The 18,620-nt window shown below is 31.9% G+C and overlaps 1 protein-coding gene across 1 annotated transcript; it reads left to right on the top strand.

Moving 5' to 3' along the window:
- Positions 1 to 628: 628 nt before the first annotated feature.
- pcm (5'-3' exoribonuclease pacman) lies at positions 629 to 17,244 on the top strand. The gene is made up of 29 exons (XM_088196104.1): positions 629 to 763; positions 853 to 1,076; positions 3,821 to 4,034; positions 4,106 to 4,270; positions 4,378 to 4,660; positions 4,730 to 4,878; positions 4,942 to 5,061; positions 6,789 to 6,858; positions 6,925 to 7,193; positions 7,261 to 7,434; positions 7,710 to 8,000; positions 8,064 to 8,230; positions 8,292 to 8,447; positions 9,205 to 9,272; positions 9,340 to 9,551; positions 9,623 to 9,761; positions 11,728 to 11,852; positions 11,927 to 12,099; positions 12,170 to 12,368; positions 12,446 to 12,538; positions 12,749 to 12,918; positions 13,008 to 13,074; positions 15,457 to 15,542; positions 15,615 to 15,801; positions 15,942 to 16,037; positions 16,115 to 16,261; positions 16,330 to 16,412; positions 16,481 to 16,598; positions 16,825 to 17,244. Exons 1-29 carry the CDS (start codon positions 686 to 688, stop codon positions 16,900 to 16,902), a joined length of 4,401 nt encoding a protein of 1,466 aa, XP_088052230.1. The 5' UTR covers positions 629 to 685; the 3' UTR covers positions 16,903 to 17,244.
- The last annotated feature ends 1,376 nt before the right edge of the window (positions 17,245 to 18,620 follow it).

Here is an 18,620-nt window from a genome sequence, read left to right as displayed (position 1 = left end):
CATAGTAATAGCATCGTTGTGTTGGGCTATAAATTAATTTGATTGACGAAATACGCTGTTGGCAGCCACAATGGTCTCAGATGTAAACAATATTTTTATTAATTGCTACAAAATTCGCCGTCGATGGAAATCGTTTCGAATCTGTCAAATTATTCTGATACAATCCCGGGATATCCGAGACGGTTGATAACCCTGATTCTGGTACCTGCCGATCTGTCAAGATGATTTCGGACGCAGATATGGCATTTGCTGCAATTACTCTTGCGGTTTTTACTCAGAAAAAAATTGTAAAGAATCAGACAAATTAAGCCCGATGATTATAAAAATACTATTGTTGCACAATAATAACTTAGTAATTGGTATGACTTTGCTCCTCGTACTTTGGAAATGATAATAATGGAAACGTGTGAGGCTATACTCCAAAAATTAAAAGAGAACATTCGTTTGAACATCAACAAGCCAAATGAGTCATAGCAATTGACGCAGCATCAATCGCTCATCGTTCGAAATAGTCAATCACGTAACGATTGATTGTCTCCGGGATCCTTTACACTGGTAGTACTGAGTTTAAATAGTAACCAGTTGCTTTATTGTTACTTCAGAACAACTTGCCTACGCGCGTTTCGTTAGTGTCAACCGACCAGTGCCGCGGTAGCGTTTGACGGTAACGTTACTCTGAGTCAAGATGGGAATACCGAAGTTTTTTCGGTTTATCAGCGAAAGGTATCCGTGCATCAGCGAGCCGATACAAAAGGACACTTATGTAAGTCTACGTATCCTCTCTGCGATCATATTTGCACGAGGACAACTACGACCCTACGCGATTGTGCAATAACATTTTATTTATTGCAGGTTCACGAATTTGACAATTTATATTTGGACATGAACGGCATAATACACATGTGTTCTTATCCGGACGACAGTCTGAGCTTTAACATTGACGAAGAAAAGGTGTTCAAAGACATATTTCACTACATTGAGTACCTGTTTCAATTGATCAATCCGCGTACACTCTTCTTCATGGCCATCGACGGCGTAGCGCCCAGGGCTAAGATGAATCAACAGAGATGTAGAAGGTTCTTACACTTATGAATATGTGCCAAAATTATTTTTCCTTTTTTCAAATCACTGCTTACTTAATTAAACAAAAAATTAATTTATTTGTATACAACTATGAATGCCATTTCTTTAATAGATTTTTTGCAGAGAGTTATTCTTAGGGTGTTCATTATTCTGACCAATGCTCGTTTTGCTACATAAACACGATTTAAATAGGTTAGGTGTGAACGAGCGGCAGCGAGTGAGCCTTGGTCAGAACTGTGAACACTCCTGCAACGAATGTATCTAAAAAAAAATATTTATGATTGTAATATAAATAATTCAGCCTTTTTATATTTTTACAAAAACGTTTTTTTAATTAAAAATTACAATTATAAATATGGATAAAAACAGTACGCCGCTACTGTGTATACAGTATTTGGAGGTGTTTTTTTTTTTCGAAGGACCTAGGGGTGCCGACTTCTGATTGGCTCTATTGCTGATATCCGAAGCCAATGGCAAAACCCCAGTGTCAGGCCTTTTGTGCCAAGGGTCGACGGATCAAAGGCAAAGTCTATAGTGCCATTTACGTCCTACCTTGTCAAAGTCTACTATTACTGCCGAGTCAAACTCAAATCTGGCAGAGGAAAGGGATTTCCTAAAACCAATATTACTTTTTATTTATTTATATGACTCACTAAAATTTACATCGGCAAGTCACCGTTTTTTAAGAAGCAAATCTTGTCTAGTTTATTTGTTGAGATTCTTATATTATTTAATCTGCCATACGTGTATGTATACATATATTATGATATTGTTATTGATACTTAACTATGGGAGATGGAAGGGCTTGCATATTGTGCCTTTTCTTTCTCATCTTTGCAAACGTTTATCTTCATAGATATTATCTCAGACGACGCTGATTTTATAGCTACGTTGTTCTCGACTCAATTGTGCAACTTGATTTTTTCAGTTTTTTGTTTGCTAAGGGTTCAACATGTGCATTAACTTTTATAATATTTAAATTAATTTTAATAAAATATTTTTTTTTTATTCCAATCTTCAATTTTGTTTGTATTAAAATTGACGTGGCAGTCTCAATTAAAAAAGTAGTTTGCTAATGCTGTTTTTACATTCAAATTTTTAATCGCGTTTTTATAACCTTTTTCTCATTGAAATTCTACGATTCAATCTAAAAAACCGTCTCTAAAGTAATCACTTTGGAATAAAGGTCATTACATTTGAACTCGTTCAAAAACAAAGGCCATTAATTAACAATTACACTATTTATTGTCACGAAATCATATTACTAGAGGTCATTTAAATATAGTTTAATTAAATATAGTCATAATCAATTATATTTTAAATATAATAAATTTTAATTATCAACAGTCTTGGTTTTTTTTAAATTGCTTAACTCCCCTTAGGGTAAAAATACTTAATAATTACACTTTACTCCAACTATATGCTATGAAAATCTTATGCTTAAAAAAGCATCACAAAATTTTTTTTAACTTCGTTGTCACAAACGAACATTGGTGAAAATTTTATCCATGAAAAGTCTACGAAATACCCTTTGCAAATAAGCAAATTGTTCGTGTTGTAGGCATAAAAATAAAACAAGATCAAACTTTATTAATTATTTATTTGAATTTATTCTTAAAAACAACATTGCTTCTATTAAATCTGTATTCGTAGAAGCTCTCAAATCAGAATTGAGGATTTTAAGAATGGAAAATAACCACTCTAAGGATACTTGGGTTGGCGGCAATGCTGTAACGGTCAACGCTGAATCTTTTACGATTTCTGGATACTGCTGTATTGCCATTTTAACATTTAAATTATAAGCTCGGTCAATTTTTTTCACCATTTTCAATGCATCGTCAAATTAATTTTTAAATTTTGTAATAGTCTCCTTCCTCTACTATATTAGGACTCAAACGAGGACGTTTTATTTCCTCTTGTTCATTGAGATATTTTTCAAAATCGTCTTCAGATAACTATTTTCAAATTATAAAAAAATAAAAGGATTTAAAAAAATCATTAATCAAAAAAAGCCACATCTACCTAATTCACCTTTATTGACTTGTAATGGACATGTAAAAAAATAAATTTATTATTGGCCGATTGCAAAGTATTTTTTATCAAATTAAAGGTGCAGTAAACCCCCTAATAACACTAAATTGGGAACGTGCTATTTGGGTGCGTGTAGTTGGGGGGACTAGAAAATACTAATACAAATTTTTGCAATACTTACTATGTTATCATAGTTTGTAATCAAATGTTCGATGACTTTTTTGTAATTTGAATTTTTAAAGTTTTTCCGTTTTTTTCTTTCAAACAAATGATATAAAAATCAATCCTTTGTTTGCTCTGATTGCTTCACTATAAACAAACACTTATACAACTTGATTTTGGCGATTGCATAGCAATTGCGCCTCAATCATATTGAAATATATAATATTAGGAATACGTATATTATAAATCAGAGTATAACACTAAATCTAAATTTAATCTTTTCCATCCGTGATTTAAACTGAATTAGATCTTTAAAAAAGAATTGCTTCTAATATGTCGGCATTTACTGAAGTTCTTAAATCAGATTTGATTATTTTAAGCGCGGAAAATAAACGCACACATGTTAAAGAAAATTATAAAAAGGAGTTTTGAGTTGGTCGATTTTTTACGACTCTTAAAATACCATGACTTCGCAACTGACTTTAACACTACTTTTTGAACTGTTATTACATTGCATGTTTAATTTAAATATTATTTTTTATAGATTTCAATCAGCACGAGAAGCAGAAGAGCTTAAACAGAAAGCAATAGAAAAAGGTGAAATTTCCGCAAACGCTAAATCGTTTGATAAAAATTGTATAACTCCTGGGACGGTGTTCATGGCCAGACTGCACGAACAGTTGAGATATTTTGTCAAGCAAAACATATCTACAAACAGGAATTGGGCTAAGTGTAAAATAGTATTATCCGGTCATGAAGTATGTTTCTCATCATTCGATATTTTAAATTACTTATATGTATATTATATTGTTACATTGCTTTTTTTTAGACGCCCGGAGAAGGTGAGCACAAAGTTATGGATTATATCCGATATTTGAGAGCACAACCAGATCACGATCCTAACACACGTCATTGTCTATACGGACAAGACGCAGATTTGATTATGCTAGGATTTTGTACTCATGAACCTAATTTTTCTATTTTAAGAGAAGAAGTAATTTCTTAAATTGTTTATTAATTATTATTACAAGTGTAGTGTATTTTAAAATAAACAGAGTTAATGTGATTATTATTTTATCAAATATTAATTGTGATTTTTAGGTAGTATTTGGAAAGAATCAACCGAGACGTTCATCACCGGAACACATAAATTTCTATTTGTTACATTTATCGTTATTAAGAGATTATATAGAGCAAGAGTTTTTGACTTTGAAGGATGCACTCAGTTTCCCATTTGATATTTATAAATTAATAGATGATTGGGTTTTGCTTGGGTTTTTGATCGGTAACGACTTTATACCCAATCTGCCCAATTTGGTAATCAATAAAAATGCGCTACCTCAACTGTACGATATGTACAAAAAAGTCTTACCAACGCTAGATGGTGAGTGGAACATAAAACGGCTAAACTTAATTGGATATAAAAAATATTATTAAAATATTGCATCATCAGGTTACTTAAACGAGGGAGGAAAATTAAATCTGAGCCGATTCCAAATATACATGACCAATCTAGCAGAATTAGATAGAGAAAAATTTCAAGAGATTTCCGGAGATTTGAAGTATTTAGAATCGAAGACTGGAAAAAAGTTTAATAAAAACGTGTGTATTATATTGATAAAATATATAATGTATTTAATAAATTCTTATAAATAATGTTTTTAGGACGAACCTAAAGAGTTTGACTACGCGACCTTCTTAAATGGTGCAAAACAATCTCCATCAGAAAATAAATCAGGTTTTAAATTGGATTTAGATGCTCTCATTGCGTCCACAGACGAAATGGTAATTTTTGTAATAGACTGTAAATAATAAAAATTGGATGCTTTCATTGAATGGTTCCTATACCTGTTCGCAAGAATCACTCGATAGTTTGTTCATCTGTGTTTATTTATAATATAATATTAGTTTCAATGTCAACACTTGGCCGACGGGTCGTTTTTTTCCCGCATAATCTGCGAAAACGGGCTGTTTCGCGAGAACTTTGCGCAACACAGAGTTATAACCAGTGGCGTAGCTAGGATATGTGCCGCCCAGGGCGATCCTTAAAATTGCCGGGCCCCCCCCCCATACAATTTTTGCAGGGTCATAAAATCAGCATTTCTTAAAATAATAAATTGGTTATTATTAAGCTCTTGTTATTCGTAGATTTATATGTGTTTTAGTGCATTCAGGATTAAGAACCACACTAGACCAGGTCTCGGCAACCTTTTTGGCTGCGGGTCAAAATAATTAAAATGTGACTATTAAAAAGACTAGCAGGCTAGTGAATATTTTTGGTCCTGACAATCATATATGTGGTCTAGTCGTGACATCGTAACACGTTAAAAAAAATATATATGTAGAACTGAAATGGGTCACTTCAAATCATCAAACGGGTCACTTGGTGACCCGCGGGTCATAGGTTGCCGAGCCCTGCACTAGACGATCCCATCGCGAATATGCCGCCCCCAAGCAAGTGTAGCCCGGGGCAGCCCGCCTCCTCTGCCCCACCATAGCTACGCCACTGGTTATAACAAAAAGATATGACAACTTTTGAATTAAATGGAATTAAAAAACAAAAAATTATCAAATGTTCTGCATTGTATTGGTTCATATGTTAAAATTATTTTATCAGTGGTTTTCAATCTGTGGGCTGCATAAAATAATAATTAATATCATAAAATTTGCTTTATTCTACTTTATTTTATCTTTAGCTTAAAAAATAGATAATAATTAATTATGTGAATTAAATAAACTATGTGACTTATCATATATAAAGTTATATTTTGGTCTTCCATGGGTTAAAATTTGTATGCTTATAGCTCTGTCACCTTTACAAATAAGTTTTATTATCATCTCTTGTTTATACAAAGAGCTCTTTGAATGTCCCTCACATGGAAAGTCAGCCAGGGCAATAAAAATAATTATGCATTGAATTATTTTTTTTCTTAAAGTACAAACATTCATTCATAGACAGCAGCACAAAACGCTTTAGTTTTTGCCAGTAGATACTGGCAAAAACTATGTACTGGACCCGTCGTTGAAAGTCAGAAATCATAAAAGGTAGTCACTACCCGTCCCATCGACTAACATCAGAGGAAGCCAGTAGGTACTACCCGGCTCGTTGGTTAAGTGTTAATATTGCAAAATGTATTGTAGCCCAAAAGATTAATTGCAAAAATAGTCCATCAGTTCCTACCGTATCTTCGCATCGATACAGTTTCAAACGTCTGTTTATTTAAATGTTTCTAGTACAATATAATTACAAGGCGATGATTCAGGTTGACGCCAAATTATTTCTCATTTATAAAAAAACATTGATCTTTTTGTCATTTTACCAACTGTTGGATTTGTTTCCCAAATAAAAGGTGCCAGGTATTTTTATTATTGTTTGAATAATATTATTCAAGATAAGATATTTTGCGTATCGTCGTACTTTATACATTGTGGTAATATATTGATAATCTTATCAGTGATATTTCATCTGTGCCATCTGATAAACAATATAAACAATAATAAATAAATTTCAGGTTTTAGCTCCAGGTGAATCCTTATTTAATTCATATTATGACGAAGATAAATCAGACGATGATTCTAGTGGTACATATATTGATCATTACATCATCACTTTATATCTAAAACAATCACTAACTTATATATTTTTAGACATGTTTGACGCAGAATTTCTGTTACACAAACGAGATTATTACATCAATAAGTTGCTATATGAAAATGTAACCGAGGATGTTTTAAGATCACAAGCAGAAGGTTACGTACAAGCTATACAGTGGATCTTAAACTATTACTATCAAGGCTGTTGCAGTTGGTCATGGTACTATCCACATCATTACGCTCCGTATTTGTCAGACATAGTCAATTTCAAAGATATGGAGATTACATTTGAGAAGGGAAAGCCTTTCATGCCATTTGAACAGGTTTGTTTTATTCGATTAGTGTTGATTTAATAATAATAATGATTTTATTGTTATATTTTATTTATAGTTACTCGCAGTTTTACCGGTGGCCAGTAAAGATTTGCTACCAGAAGCTTTTCACTATCTGATGACGTCGGAGCAGTCGCCGATTTATCACTGGTATCCTCTCAATTTTGAGACAGATTTGAATGGAAAGATGCAACAATGGGAGGCAGTAGTATTACTTCCTTTTATAGAAGAAGTTTGTGATTTTTTTATTAATCTTTTAGGGCTGTTCAAACATTCTCGAGATTTGGTATTCAATTGCTCATTTATGTTTGGAATACAGTAAAAAAAATTATCATTGATCAAGTTATGAAGGATATGATATAATGGATCAAAACTCAAGCAAAGCCAGATAAAAAAGTGCATAGTTTTTCTTGGAGATTAAAATATATTTAATCAAAGTCTCGAGAGTTTTGCTAATAGCCCATATAAATCGATTTACAGCATATTTATTATCATATTTTAATTCAGAAACAATTTTTATCGGCCATGGCGGAATGCTATCCGAACATTACCGATGAAGAACGTTCAAGGAACACCCATAAGCCATTTATGATGTACAGATTTTCTGAAGAAAATCTAGGCGAAGTATATGCACCGGCATACTTTCCGCCGATAATGGAGAGTCACGCATTAGAAGTGCCAGTCTCGTTAGATGAAATAGTCATACCCGTTGATGAAGTAGTACGAGAATTATTACCAAATCCGTACATCAACACATTCTTCCCTGGTATTCCTACTTTAAAGCATTTAGAATTCAGTGTAAGTTTTTTAATTCATATTTCAATGAGTGACTCTTTTTCTATATCAATTTATTTCCCACAGTCAGCACTAATGTCTGCCAGGGTGAAGATCTTCGAGTATCCCTCACGTAATGAAACCTTAGTATTGACCGTCAGTGGAAGTAAAAGCAATCAGTCATTGGAGCTAGTGGCCGCCGATCTTTTAGGCAAAGTAATATGGGTCGGTTGGCCTTACATAGTCGAAGCCAAGTGAGTCGATCGATCCATAATGTGTGATTTAATTTTAAATTAATGTGATTTTTTTATATAGAGTTGTAGCTGTTTCGGACAGTAATTGTAAGATGATGCACACAGCTAAACAAGTTTCTGTCGGAATAGAAAATGATGAAATAATGTCTGTAATAAAGAACACCAGCGAAGTTAGTAAATCTCAGTTCAATCAAGAAAGTAGAATATTCTCAAACCAGTAAGTAAACGATCTTTCATCTACATGTAATGATAAATCTTTTCTTTAGTATGTGGGTGTTAAGCGGCTTTCTATAATTTTCAAATGGAATATTTCCATCTCAGTGGAAGGTGGCTAAAATAATTATCATACTTAAGCCTCCTGCAAAAGTAGGTTATTTTCCATTAGTTTACTACTAATGATCCCTTTATTATGTTCTTTTTAATATTTCCCTTACTGTGCCAAAAAATCGCCATGTTACTGTATTCTATACACATGCAAAAAAGGCTAATTAAAAATCGGAATAATAAAAATTCTTATATTATTTACTGTTGAAGTCAAAATGTGAATTTTTTATAACTTTTAATTTTACCCTAAATTTTGATCACATTCAAAGTACTCTCCATTGAGCAATATGCACTAGTCCAAACGTTTCTTCCATTGTTCAAAACAGTTCTGGGACTCACATCAATCCCCTGTGTACCAAAGATCCGCCCTTTTCTTCCTGTTTTCTCACGTTTTCGCCTCGTGGGAAAAAGTTGCTTGATAAAAAATATGCTATGCATAATTAAGTGCTCTCACGGCGATATTGACTCATACTGATTCCCTCTACAACACCCCCACCACCCAAAACTCGTTCATGTAACGTCTTGTTACTTTTGGGTCCCCCCCGTACAGCTTTACATTACTCAGACATACCAAAAGATGTTTATCATTGACGAATCACTGTTATTATTCTTTTGCTTAAGGTAATACTAAATATATTATTATTATTAAGTTATATGACAAGACTTGGAATAGACGTAGGAAATATCAACATATTGGTCCACACAGTGCTAATCCAAGGTACGTTTTATTTCTTAATTCTACACCTATGATCGTAAAGCTATCTTATACTTTTTGTTATCAACAGGCTATAAATATACTAGTGCCAATGATGGAAAGTTGGTCCATGGAGTCCAGTGGTGTAAGGTTCCAGTTTGTTATCCTTTGCAAACCATTCTAAAGTATGTAGAGATCTCGCCTGTTGCAAATTCGAGACCATATCAGACTGTAGAGGAAGGTTTTCCAAACGGAGATAGTGTGTTCATTGTAATGGGTCCACACTACGGTTGTATGGCACAAGTGAGATTTTCTTAATTTATTAAATAATCCCAATGAGGTATAGCCGCTGTGATTAAATGCTTAAATCATAGATTACTGATTCGGCTGAGATTGCTAAATCGGGCAGAATCAAAGTGATGATGACTATGGTGCCTGAGCCTGATATCAGAGTTCCGAATACCATAGCAGTAGATCAATACGTGCCTGCGAAAATTGCTGCTGCGAGATGTGGTTTGTGATAATTTTATACTGTACATAAATAAGCCTTAAATAATTTGCTACAAAATTTATTAAATCGTTGACAGATGATTTGGGGACTATCTAAATTATATATATATATATATATATATATATATATATATATATATATATATATATATATATATATATATATATATATATATATATATATATATATATATATATATATATATATATATATATATATATATATATATATATATATATATATATATATATATATATATATATATATATATATATATATATATATATATATATATATATATATATATATATATATATATATATATATATATATATATATATATATATATATATATATATATATATATATATATATATATATATATATATATATATATATATATATATATATATATATATATATATATATATATATATATATATATATATATATATATATATATATATATATATATATATATATATATATATATATATATATATATATATATATATATATATATATATATATATATATATATATATATATATATATATATATATATATATATATATATATATATATATATAGTAACGTGTAAAAAACGCATCACTTCTCGAAATCATAAGAATCGTTGGTTGTGGGTATGTCTATATTGTTTTTGAGTGATTATTTAGCCTATTGACCATCAGCTTTCGCAGTGAAAATATTTATTAAAATTATAATGCCAAATAGTTCATAATTTAGCTCAAGTAATTGGATATTATTGTGTATTCGTCAAATAAGTTATTGACTAAAAAAATTTAATCTCGGTTGTAAACAATCATCAGTTCAAAGACTTTTTAATGATCGAAATGCGTGCAATAAATCGGGTTAAAAATGTTAAATTAGTGAAGATCGAGTGATGCTACAAATAAGTATTTGCGAAACAATTGATAAAGAAAAAATGTGGACAACCCTTATTTGTGGCTTAAGGAAGGACGTGTATGCAGTCGTATACCTGCAAAAAACCGTTATTAACCAAAGAATGGATCATCAGGCCAATCGACACAAGTTGGATTGTTTTGGATTGAAGAAGAGTGGTGCTTTCTTATGAGAGTGAAATAAATTTATAGAATTCGGATGGAGTGCACTATGTTCGTTCATCGCGAAAATGTCTCCAGTCAGATGTGTGAAATCTAAAAAGCCAAATGATCTGAGGGACGGAACAGTGAAGGTGATGAATTATAAAACTATCCTGGAATTTTTTTCATCCCTTCGATAGCAAAGCAAGTGAGCTGAAATTTGGACTATAACTTCATGGATGTTTTTTTACCCTGTCATCAAGTGAAAATAGTCAGTAATATTTTTTTATTATCAATTAGATGCCGTAAAGATAAAATAAAAAAAAATAATACTTGATTAATATATTTCAGTGTAAGGAAAAATTTGTTTTAACCCTTTAAATGCCAGCGACTTTTTAGTGAGTAACCTGATATTTGTCTTCACGCATCAGTACTTTCTAAAAATAAATATAAAATACTTGGTTTACTGATAAATGAAGCTAGTATAATACAATAATCTTAAATAATTAAAAAAAAATTGTAAATAATTAAAAAAATGAATTTGTTTAAAAAAAATAGTCAACCAGTGAGTTGCTGGCGTTTAAATGGTTAACAGTATTGAATGCTGAGAGGTGCAACAAAATAATTACTGTTTATTAGTGGTAAAACACAATTTTAAAATATTTTTTTTTATTTGCGTAAATTTTACTGTTTTATTTTTATAGGCTTTTATTTTATTTTTTCATGTGTAATATTCTCATAAACATTTAAAGAGTTTAAAATTTTTTTGTATACCTTTAGTCATACACGAAATATGATTATATCGAAGGTGATGCGTTTTTTTTACATGTATCCGTTATTCTACTACGCTGTAATCCGATTCAAATAAGATTAAAAATATTCATAAAATTATTTACTAATACAGGAATATCGGCTCTGTTGTTCGCCCGCATAACTTCAAGCTTGTTCATAACTCCAACGAAGGACCAAGAAACTAAAAAGTTCAGCAAGAATATAAACATTGGTTTAAATATGAAATCAGTCAAACTGGTAAGTCATTTATTTGTGTAAATTTCCCTTTCAAAACAATATAAAAACGCATAATCTATAATATAACGTTTCAGAATGAAGAACTCCTCGGCTACACACGCAAGCCGGACAGAGTTTGGTTGTACTCATTCAGATGCATAGAGTTGGTGAAGGAGTATGTGCGCAGATACTTCGATCTGTTCGTAAAACTGGAGTCATCGATAGAGAGCGACTCGTTTCAAGAAGATGATCTTTTCAGCGAAGACTGGTGGATTCATTGGTTTCAAAACGTTAACGTTTGCTCAGAGTCATATATGTAATTTGAAGTGGTTTTGCAGCGGCTTTGGTATAAACGACGTCGTCAAATGGATCGCCTCTATGACTTACAGTAAGTCACCCATGTTGCCGTGTGGCACTGACACGTTGGATCCTATAGAAATGGAAGATATGAGGCAGAGCATAGAGCGGCAGGCGGCAGATTTGATCAAAAAGCAACAAAATATGATGATAAAGGTCAAACCGCACGTGTTATTTAAGGTAAATTATTAGCGTATCATATAAATATAAACTTATTTTAACTTACGTTTATTGATTAAATGTTGATTTTATTACAGGAGCAGTTAAGAAAGGGAAATATACCACCAGATCTGTCCACGACCTCGTTTTATCTGTTCGATAGGGTTGTGAATATTAGTTCTACTTGTTCAGTAAGTATTACTTTAATTAAATTATTTATACATCAATGTTCACCATATCGACGTCATCTATCACATCTAATGTGCTTAGCATGAATGAATTAGTTTCAAAACTCTGCTCTATATTTTATAACTAGAAAGAAGTGTTAAAACAGCTTCATCCAAATCACAGTTCTCATTCCGTCACTTATATATTTCAACTAAATCCAATTATTTTTCTAGGTTCCCTTAGGATATAAAGGCACTGTGGTTTCCATCATTGTTAAAACGAAACAAAGCGCAACCAAATTTTCCGATAATGTACACATAGATCCCTTGTATTTGGTTATGTTCGATAAAGATTTCGGAAGCGGAATGAAAATTGAAGGCGTGGATGGGAGCCAGTTTTATTTGTAAGATCCATATGAATAATATTATTTTCATTTTCAATTCAATGAGGCACGTGTTTTATGTTCCTAAAATGCAAAATGTACATTTTCAGAATGTTCGGTTTCAATTTGCTGAACATCACGGGGGGAAGAAGTGCAAATAATGAAATGAACGTTAAGGTATGTATCATGTTGTTCCATTAGTCTTTGCGTTTTTATTCTTACATTTAAAAAAATGTATAACTTTTTATAAATTAACGATAATCTTTCGATGTTTGTTAACAGTAGTCGTATCGATGATGCTATTTAGTAACAAGATATTTTTTGTTTCGATATTTTCAACCCTAAATCAGCAATGGCAGTGGAGATAAATAATCTCTGTTAAGATATGTTATGCTTTATGAGCTTCAACTCGGTCATAATGCGACAATAGCATTTAAAAACATCTGTAATGCAATGCAGGGATTCCATTAAATTTAGAAAGTGACAGATACGGTTCTAAAAATCTCGTCCTGAGAATTTTGACATTGAATATCTACGTAAGGGTGGATTGTTAGTGAGGATATTAGGGCTGCCATCAAAGCAGGTCCGAGATTTCAGACGTTAAAAAATTAGAAAAGGTGTTAATTTGCAGAATATGAATATCTCATAAATTGTCTGAGGAAAACCTCGCGTAACGAATCTTAATCAAGGATGTCATTTGAGGGGGGAATTTTCCTCCCCTTGAATTAGACCAGAAAAATGCCTATCATTTATTTAAATACTATTAATCTTAACCATTTGAGTGCCACACATTTACTAGAGTGAAAGAGATGTAGAGGCATGCACTGCTTGCCTCTATCTCTCATTCACTCTAGTTACTTAACAATCGAGTGATCGAGAGGGAAATTATTTCACCGACCGGCACTGATACATCAGTAGCTAAATATATTTATAACTTAAAACACGTGCGACACGCGGGAACTGTCGAGAGATACTGACGTAACATGTCGAAGCATGTAACCGCTCAACATGAGCGCGATCCCGCTTCTTGCAATTTTGACATGTGCACCAAAGAGCGTGACCGCACTTCTTGGCACTCAAATGGTTAATGAAAAAGAAATATTAAATAAAGCTGAAATGACATCTTTGATTTTAAACCAGAAATTTTCAGGTTATCCCTCCAAAAATATTCAAAAAATATGATATTTTTTAAAATGTCATTTCAGTGAAATCATATCGGAATACATTTTCACCAGTAGATATGTATTTTTATCAGTAAAATTATAATTTATCTGGCAAGTACTAGTAAAATTATCTGAATTCAACTTTTTCATACGTAGTAATATATACATTCTTATGATACTAGTAATATTTAATACTATTGAAATCCAAATACATTACAAGTAGATAAACATTTCTACGAGCAAAATTATATTTAAACTGATAGACGCTAGTGAAATTATGTACTGCTCTAAAATGTCTATGAAACTCAATTTGACCGTTGCGAAACGTCATTTTCTGTTCTAATCTAATGAAAATTCTTAAACTATTTGCAGTCAAAATATAAATTAAATCATTTCTCAGTCAAAAATTCACATCAAAAGCAATAAAATCGTGTTGGCGCCGCTCCCGCTGCAACTGCGACGGCACGATTTTATTGCTTTTGACGTGGATTTTTTACTTCTGAGAAGTGATGATTGTTTTTTGCGCTCTCCTGTTGGTCAAAATTCAATTTAGATGGCAAACAAATTATGTTTCGCTCTCTTATTGGTCAGAAAAATGCATCTTATTTATGAAATAAAATTAAATGGAAATATTAAAACTACAACTAATTGGCCAAGTTTTGCCCCCCCCCCCTTCCCTGGAAAAATCTGAAATGACATTTGTGATCTCAATATGCCAATAATTAATAATTCTAGAGCAGAAAGATTTATTTTAGAGTCGAATTGCTACTGAAGATGAGAAGTAGATATTTTATTTTAACATGCAACTTAAAAGGCAGTAGTTTGATGCAATCAATCTCCAATTCCATCCTCGAGAACAGGAGTGTACCCCAAAAAGATAATGTTATGCGTTTGGTGGGATATGAAGGACATAATTCATTATGAGTTATTGGATAATAGGCAGACAATTACGACACATAGTGTGATCATTTAATTTGTTTAAAAGCAACTCAGACCATAAAAAAGACCTTCCTTTATAAATTAAAGAAGGGTAATTTTACACCAAGACAACGCTCGCCCTCATATGTCCAAGAATGCAATAGAATAAATCAATGGATACTCCTTTCTCATCCACCGTATTCTTCAGACATTGCTCCAAACGACTATCATCTATTTAGATCCCTGCAATAGTTTTTAGATGGAAAATTTTGTTTTATAAAAATGACATTAAAGAATTTATTGCTTTCAAAAATTTATTTTTAGAATCAGATTTATTTTTTTTTATTAATATGCGGAGAATTGCACGTTTAATTTTTAGCTCATTTAACTAGCACCTTAAAAACGCAAAGACCTATGGAATAACCTAATAGAGTGAGTAGTTATCAATTAACACTTATATGTAAATTTATTGATCTAGGTTCACATTAACAAGGCTCAAGTCAATAACATCAATACTGCACTGCTTAATGACAATCACAATTCAGCGTTTGCACATTATTCAAGGTATGATTTATTATATATATACATATATATATTGGAATGATTAAGAGATAAACTTACCGCATAACGTTTCAGTCCGAAGAAAGCGCAACAAAATTTCACACCGACTGAGATTATCCAAAGTCAACAGAGACTCCAGCCAAAAAATATTTATGCCGCTGTTCCTCCGCATTTATTACCGACTCAACCGCCGCCGATCTTCAATCCGAAGCAGTTGCACGTTGCAAATAACAATGCGCAAGAAGCGTACAATCCGCCAAAGGTGTGTTATAAATATTATTTTTCCCAGTGAGACTACAATAATTTTTTAACTACCACTTATTTTCTCATCAGTATTAGCTTTTATGATACACGTAAACTTGGGGAACCTACGATATTTATATATATATTTATAATTTTTAGGCTGTTCACAATCATCAGGGCACGCAAATGCTCAAATCTCTGCTGAAAATACAAAACACAGAAAATACTGAAAATCATCAAACATTCAATCATAACGTAATAAAACAAACTATCTAATGGGTCTTAATCGATTACGCTGTTTCAAACTCAATATATGTATCTATTTTACTCAGGTACCTGCACCACTCGATAATAACATGAGACCCAACAATGTTTTCTCACAGCTCATTCAATCTCAGGAGTTTTACAAAAGCCCGCCGGCTAAAATTCAACCACCTTTCCCCGGAAAATTGATAAGTCACAATAGTGCTCCTCCAATGGTACAATACAAAATATACACCATAATAAATTTAATGAATTAATAATTATTATATTATGTGGTTTTCAGCCACCTCAAATCCAACGCCAAGTCACGGAGACTAAAGCACCAGTACTTCCACCGTTCGTTCCTCTCCAAGTCACTAAAAAAACGTAAATTCATATATTTATTATAAATTGTAAATTAATTGTATGTTTAATACTGAAATGGTACTTTATAGGATCTCACAAAATGTACAAACGCCACCGAAGAACGTTAATCCTGCAAACCCTGAAACTAAATCTAATTCTATTAATCTGTTGACACCAATAGTCGCCCATCCGATTAGCGATACTACGGTGAGTCTATTTTGCAGAAACATATAAAAGCCAGCTTTAATTTTCCAGTATGAGGCAACAATTCTGACAGAATCCAATTTGCCTAAGCCATGACAGTGAATAAGTCACAAGGGCAATCGCTCAATTTGCCAAAAATTGATGATTGCTTCTCGGTTAAATTGGAATTAAATATAGTTCCAAATATTATTTTTTTTTATATTATAATTGTACGTTATATATGTTTCAGAATACAAAACCCGCTGCAGTTAAGAAGAACCGCAAAACTAAGTCTCGTATTGCGGCCAACTTTAGTAACTTGAACTAATCAAGTTAAAAATCACATTTTCATCGTTCATTTCAACATGGAAATTGTGTTCATTAAAATTAACATACGAGTCGTTAAAAAATTTAGACAAATTTTTTAGCAAATTAGCATTATGTTTGTATATTTGGAAACACTAATTCTTTTTATATAAAAAGTTATATGAAAATAATTTTAGACAATTTTTCACTGAATTATTCGCTCAAAGAATTTAAATATTGTAATAGTCTTTTTAAATATATTGTTTTCTGACATGCAGGTTTATTTTTTAATTAAAACCATGTAATTATGAACCTTTGTGTATTTTATTTTTTGATGACAAATAAAAATATGTATATTTTTGAACTATAGTTTTTAACTTTCACCTTCATATCAAAGCACATGCGAAAAAAGTTCTTTTCACCGTTGGTTAATTTATACGAGATGAAATTATATAGCTAATAATATCAGAAATCGTTCAGCTTTCTAAATAGGTATCGCTCAATTGTTAATTTTTTATTGTAGTTTTATTTCAAAATTTGTTTTAACTGAAGAACTTCTAGAAATAATAGGTATGCATCACTAGAGAAAATATATTAAATAATATCATAAATACTTCCACCAGAAAATGCTTCCGTGCTTCCTCACAAATGTTCTGCATTGACTGGAACTGGGACAGTTATCGAAATGAAGATATACAAGATTAAACCGAATTTAATGGATATCCTGCTACATCACGAAAGCATTTTTTTGCTAATCAAATGAAATTATAATATTTTAATCTTCGTATGCAGATGACATAGATATTGTAGCAAGTTCAAAACAGGCGTTAATAGAAGCCTTCAATGCTCTTGAGTTATCAGTCAAGAAAATAGACAATAAACAGAAAACAAAATACGCTCAGCGAGGTCAGCATCTTGCAAATATACAAATAAATAAGTATTCTTTTATGCTATGAAGTCTGATAACAGCCAAAAACGAAATCAGCGAGGAGATCAAAAAACAAAAAAAAAGCGATGAGAGCTAAAAAAAGGTCTTTGGATTTTTTTGTTCTAGGAGGACGATCCTTCTCAAAGGAGAGTGTCTGGTCGCCTTATTGTTATGTGTATTAGGTTTTTGGCGGACGAATGGTGACGGGTGGCAATTACACACAGATTTATATAGCTTACATGAATGGTGTACGAGGCAACACTGACCGTTCTCTTCCCGCCGAGGCCCACCAAAAGAATGTTCTGCCTGCCGCCGCCGTCACGTAAGTGCTATCAGAGTGCCGCCAACTTTTAGCCATAATAAAATAAGTACATACATATGCCCCCACAGGTTGTTAGGAAAATAATTGCCGTTTATAACCTTTCAAATATATTTTTTCATTAATGACATTAGAATTGCCTCATTTTTTCCAATTGAATTAAAATTTATTTATTTCGTTGTTTTTTCTGATTTATCACTCGTTTTTAATACATAAAAAAAATGCTCTTATTAATTGATAATAAAATAGAATTCGATGTTACTTTGAGTTTATATAATCATAGACATTATCAAATGACATTTTAATTGAAAAAAACAATTATAAAAAATAAAACAGCAAATATTTTCTTAGCAACCAAATGAAAGACGTGACTAAACTTATTGAAGTGGCATTCACTGCATTGAGTGTTTACGTATGATAAGTTGTATTATATTTATTTTTTTAAAACAGATCTTATATAATAATCAATTGGCCTTGTAAGTATGTCTCTAGA

The sequence above is a fragment of the Plectrocnemia conspersa genome, unplaced genomic scaffold, assembly GCF_051122295.1.
Source record: "Plectrocnemia conspersa isolate PC_06_02 unplaced genomic scaffold, ASM5112229v1 ptg000010l, whole genome shotgun sequence".
Taxonomy (NCBI): Eukaryota; Metazoa; Arthropoda; class Insecta; order Trichoptera; family Polycentropodidae; genus Plectrocnemia; species Plectrocnemia conspersa.
This window is presented reverse-complemented; position numbering and strand designations above follow the sequence as displayed.

What these genes read in the sequence shown, in the direction of transcription:
- pcm (XM_088196104.1), top strand. Translation starts at nt 686, where the DNA reads ATGGGAATACCGAAGTTTTTTCGGTTTATCAGCGAAAGGTATCCGTGC. An exon ending in TTGCGTCCACAGACGAAATG is followed by an intron (nt 5,062 to 6,788) that starts GTAATTTTTGTA and finishes AATAAATTTCAG; the next exon opens with GTTTTAGCTCCAGGTGAATC. An exon ending in TAAAGCATTTAGAATTCAGT is followed by an intron (nt 8,001 to 8,063) that starts GTAAGTTTTTTA and finishes TATTTCCCACAG; the next exon opens with TCAGCACTAATGTCTGCCAG.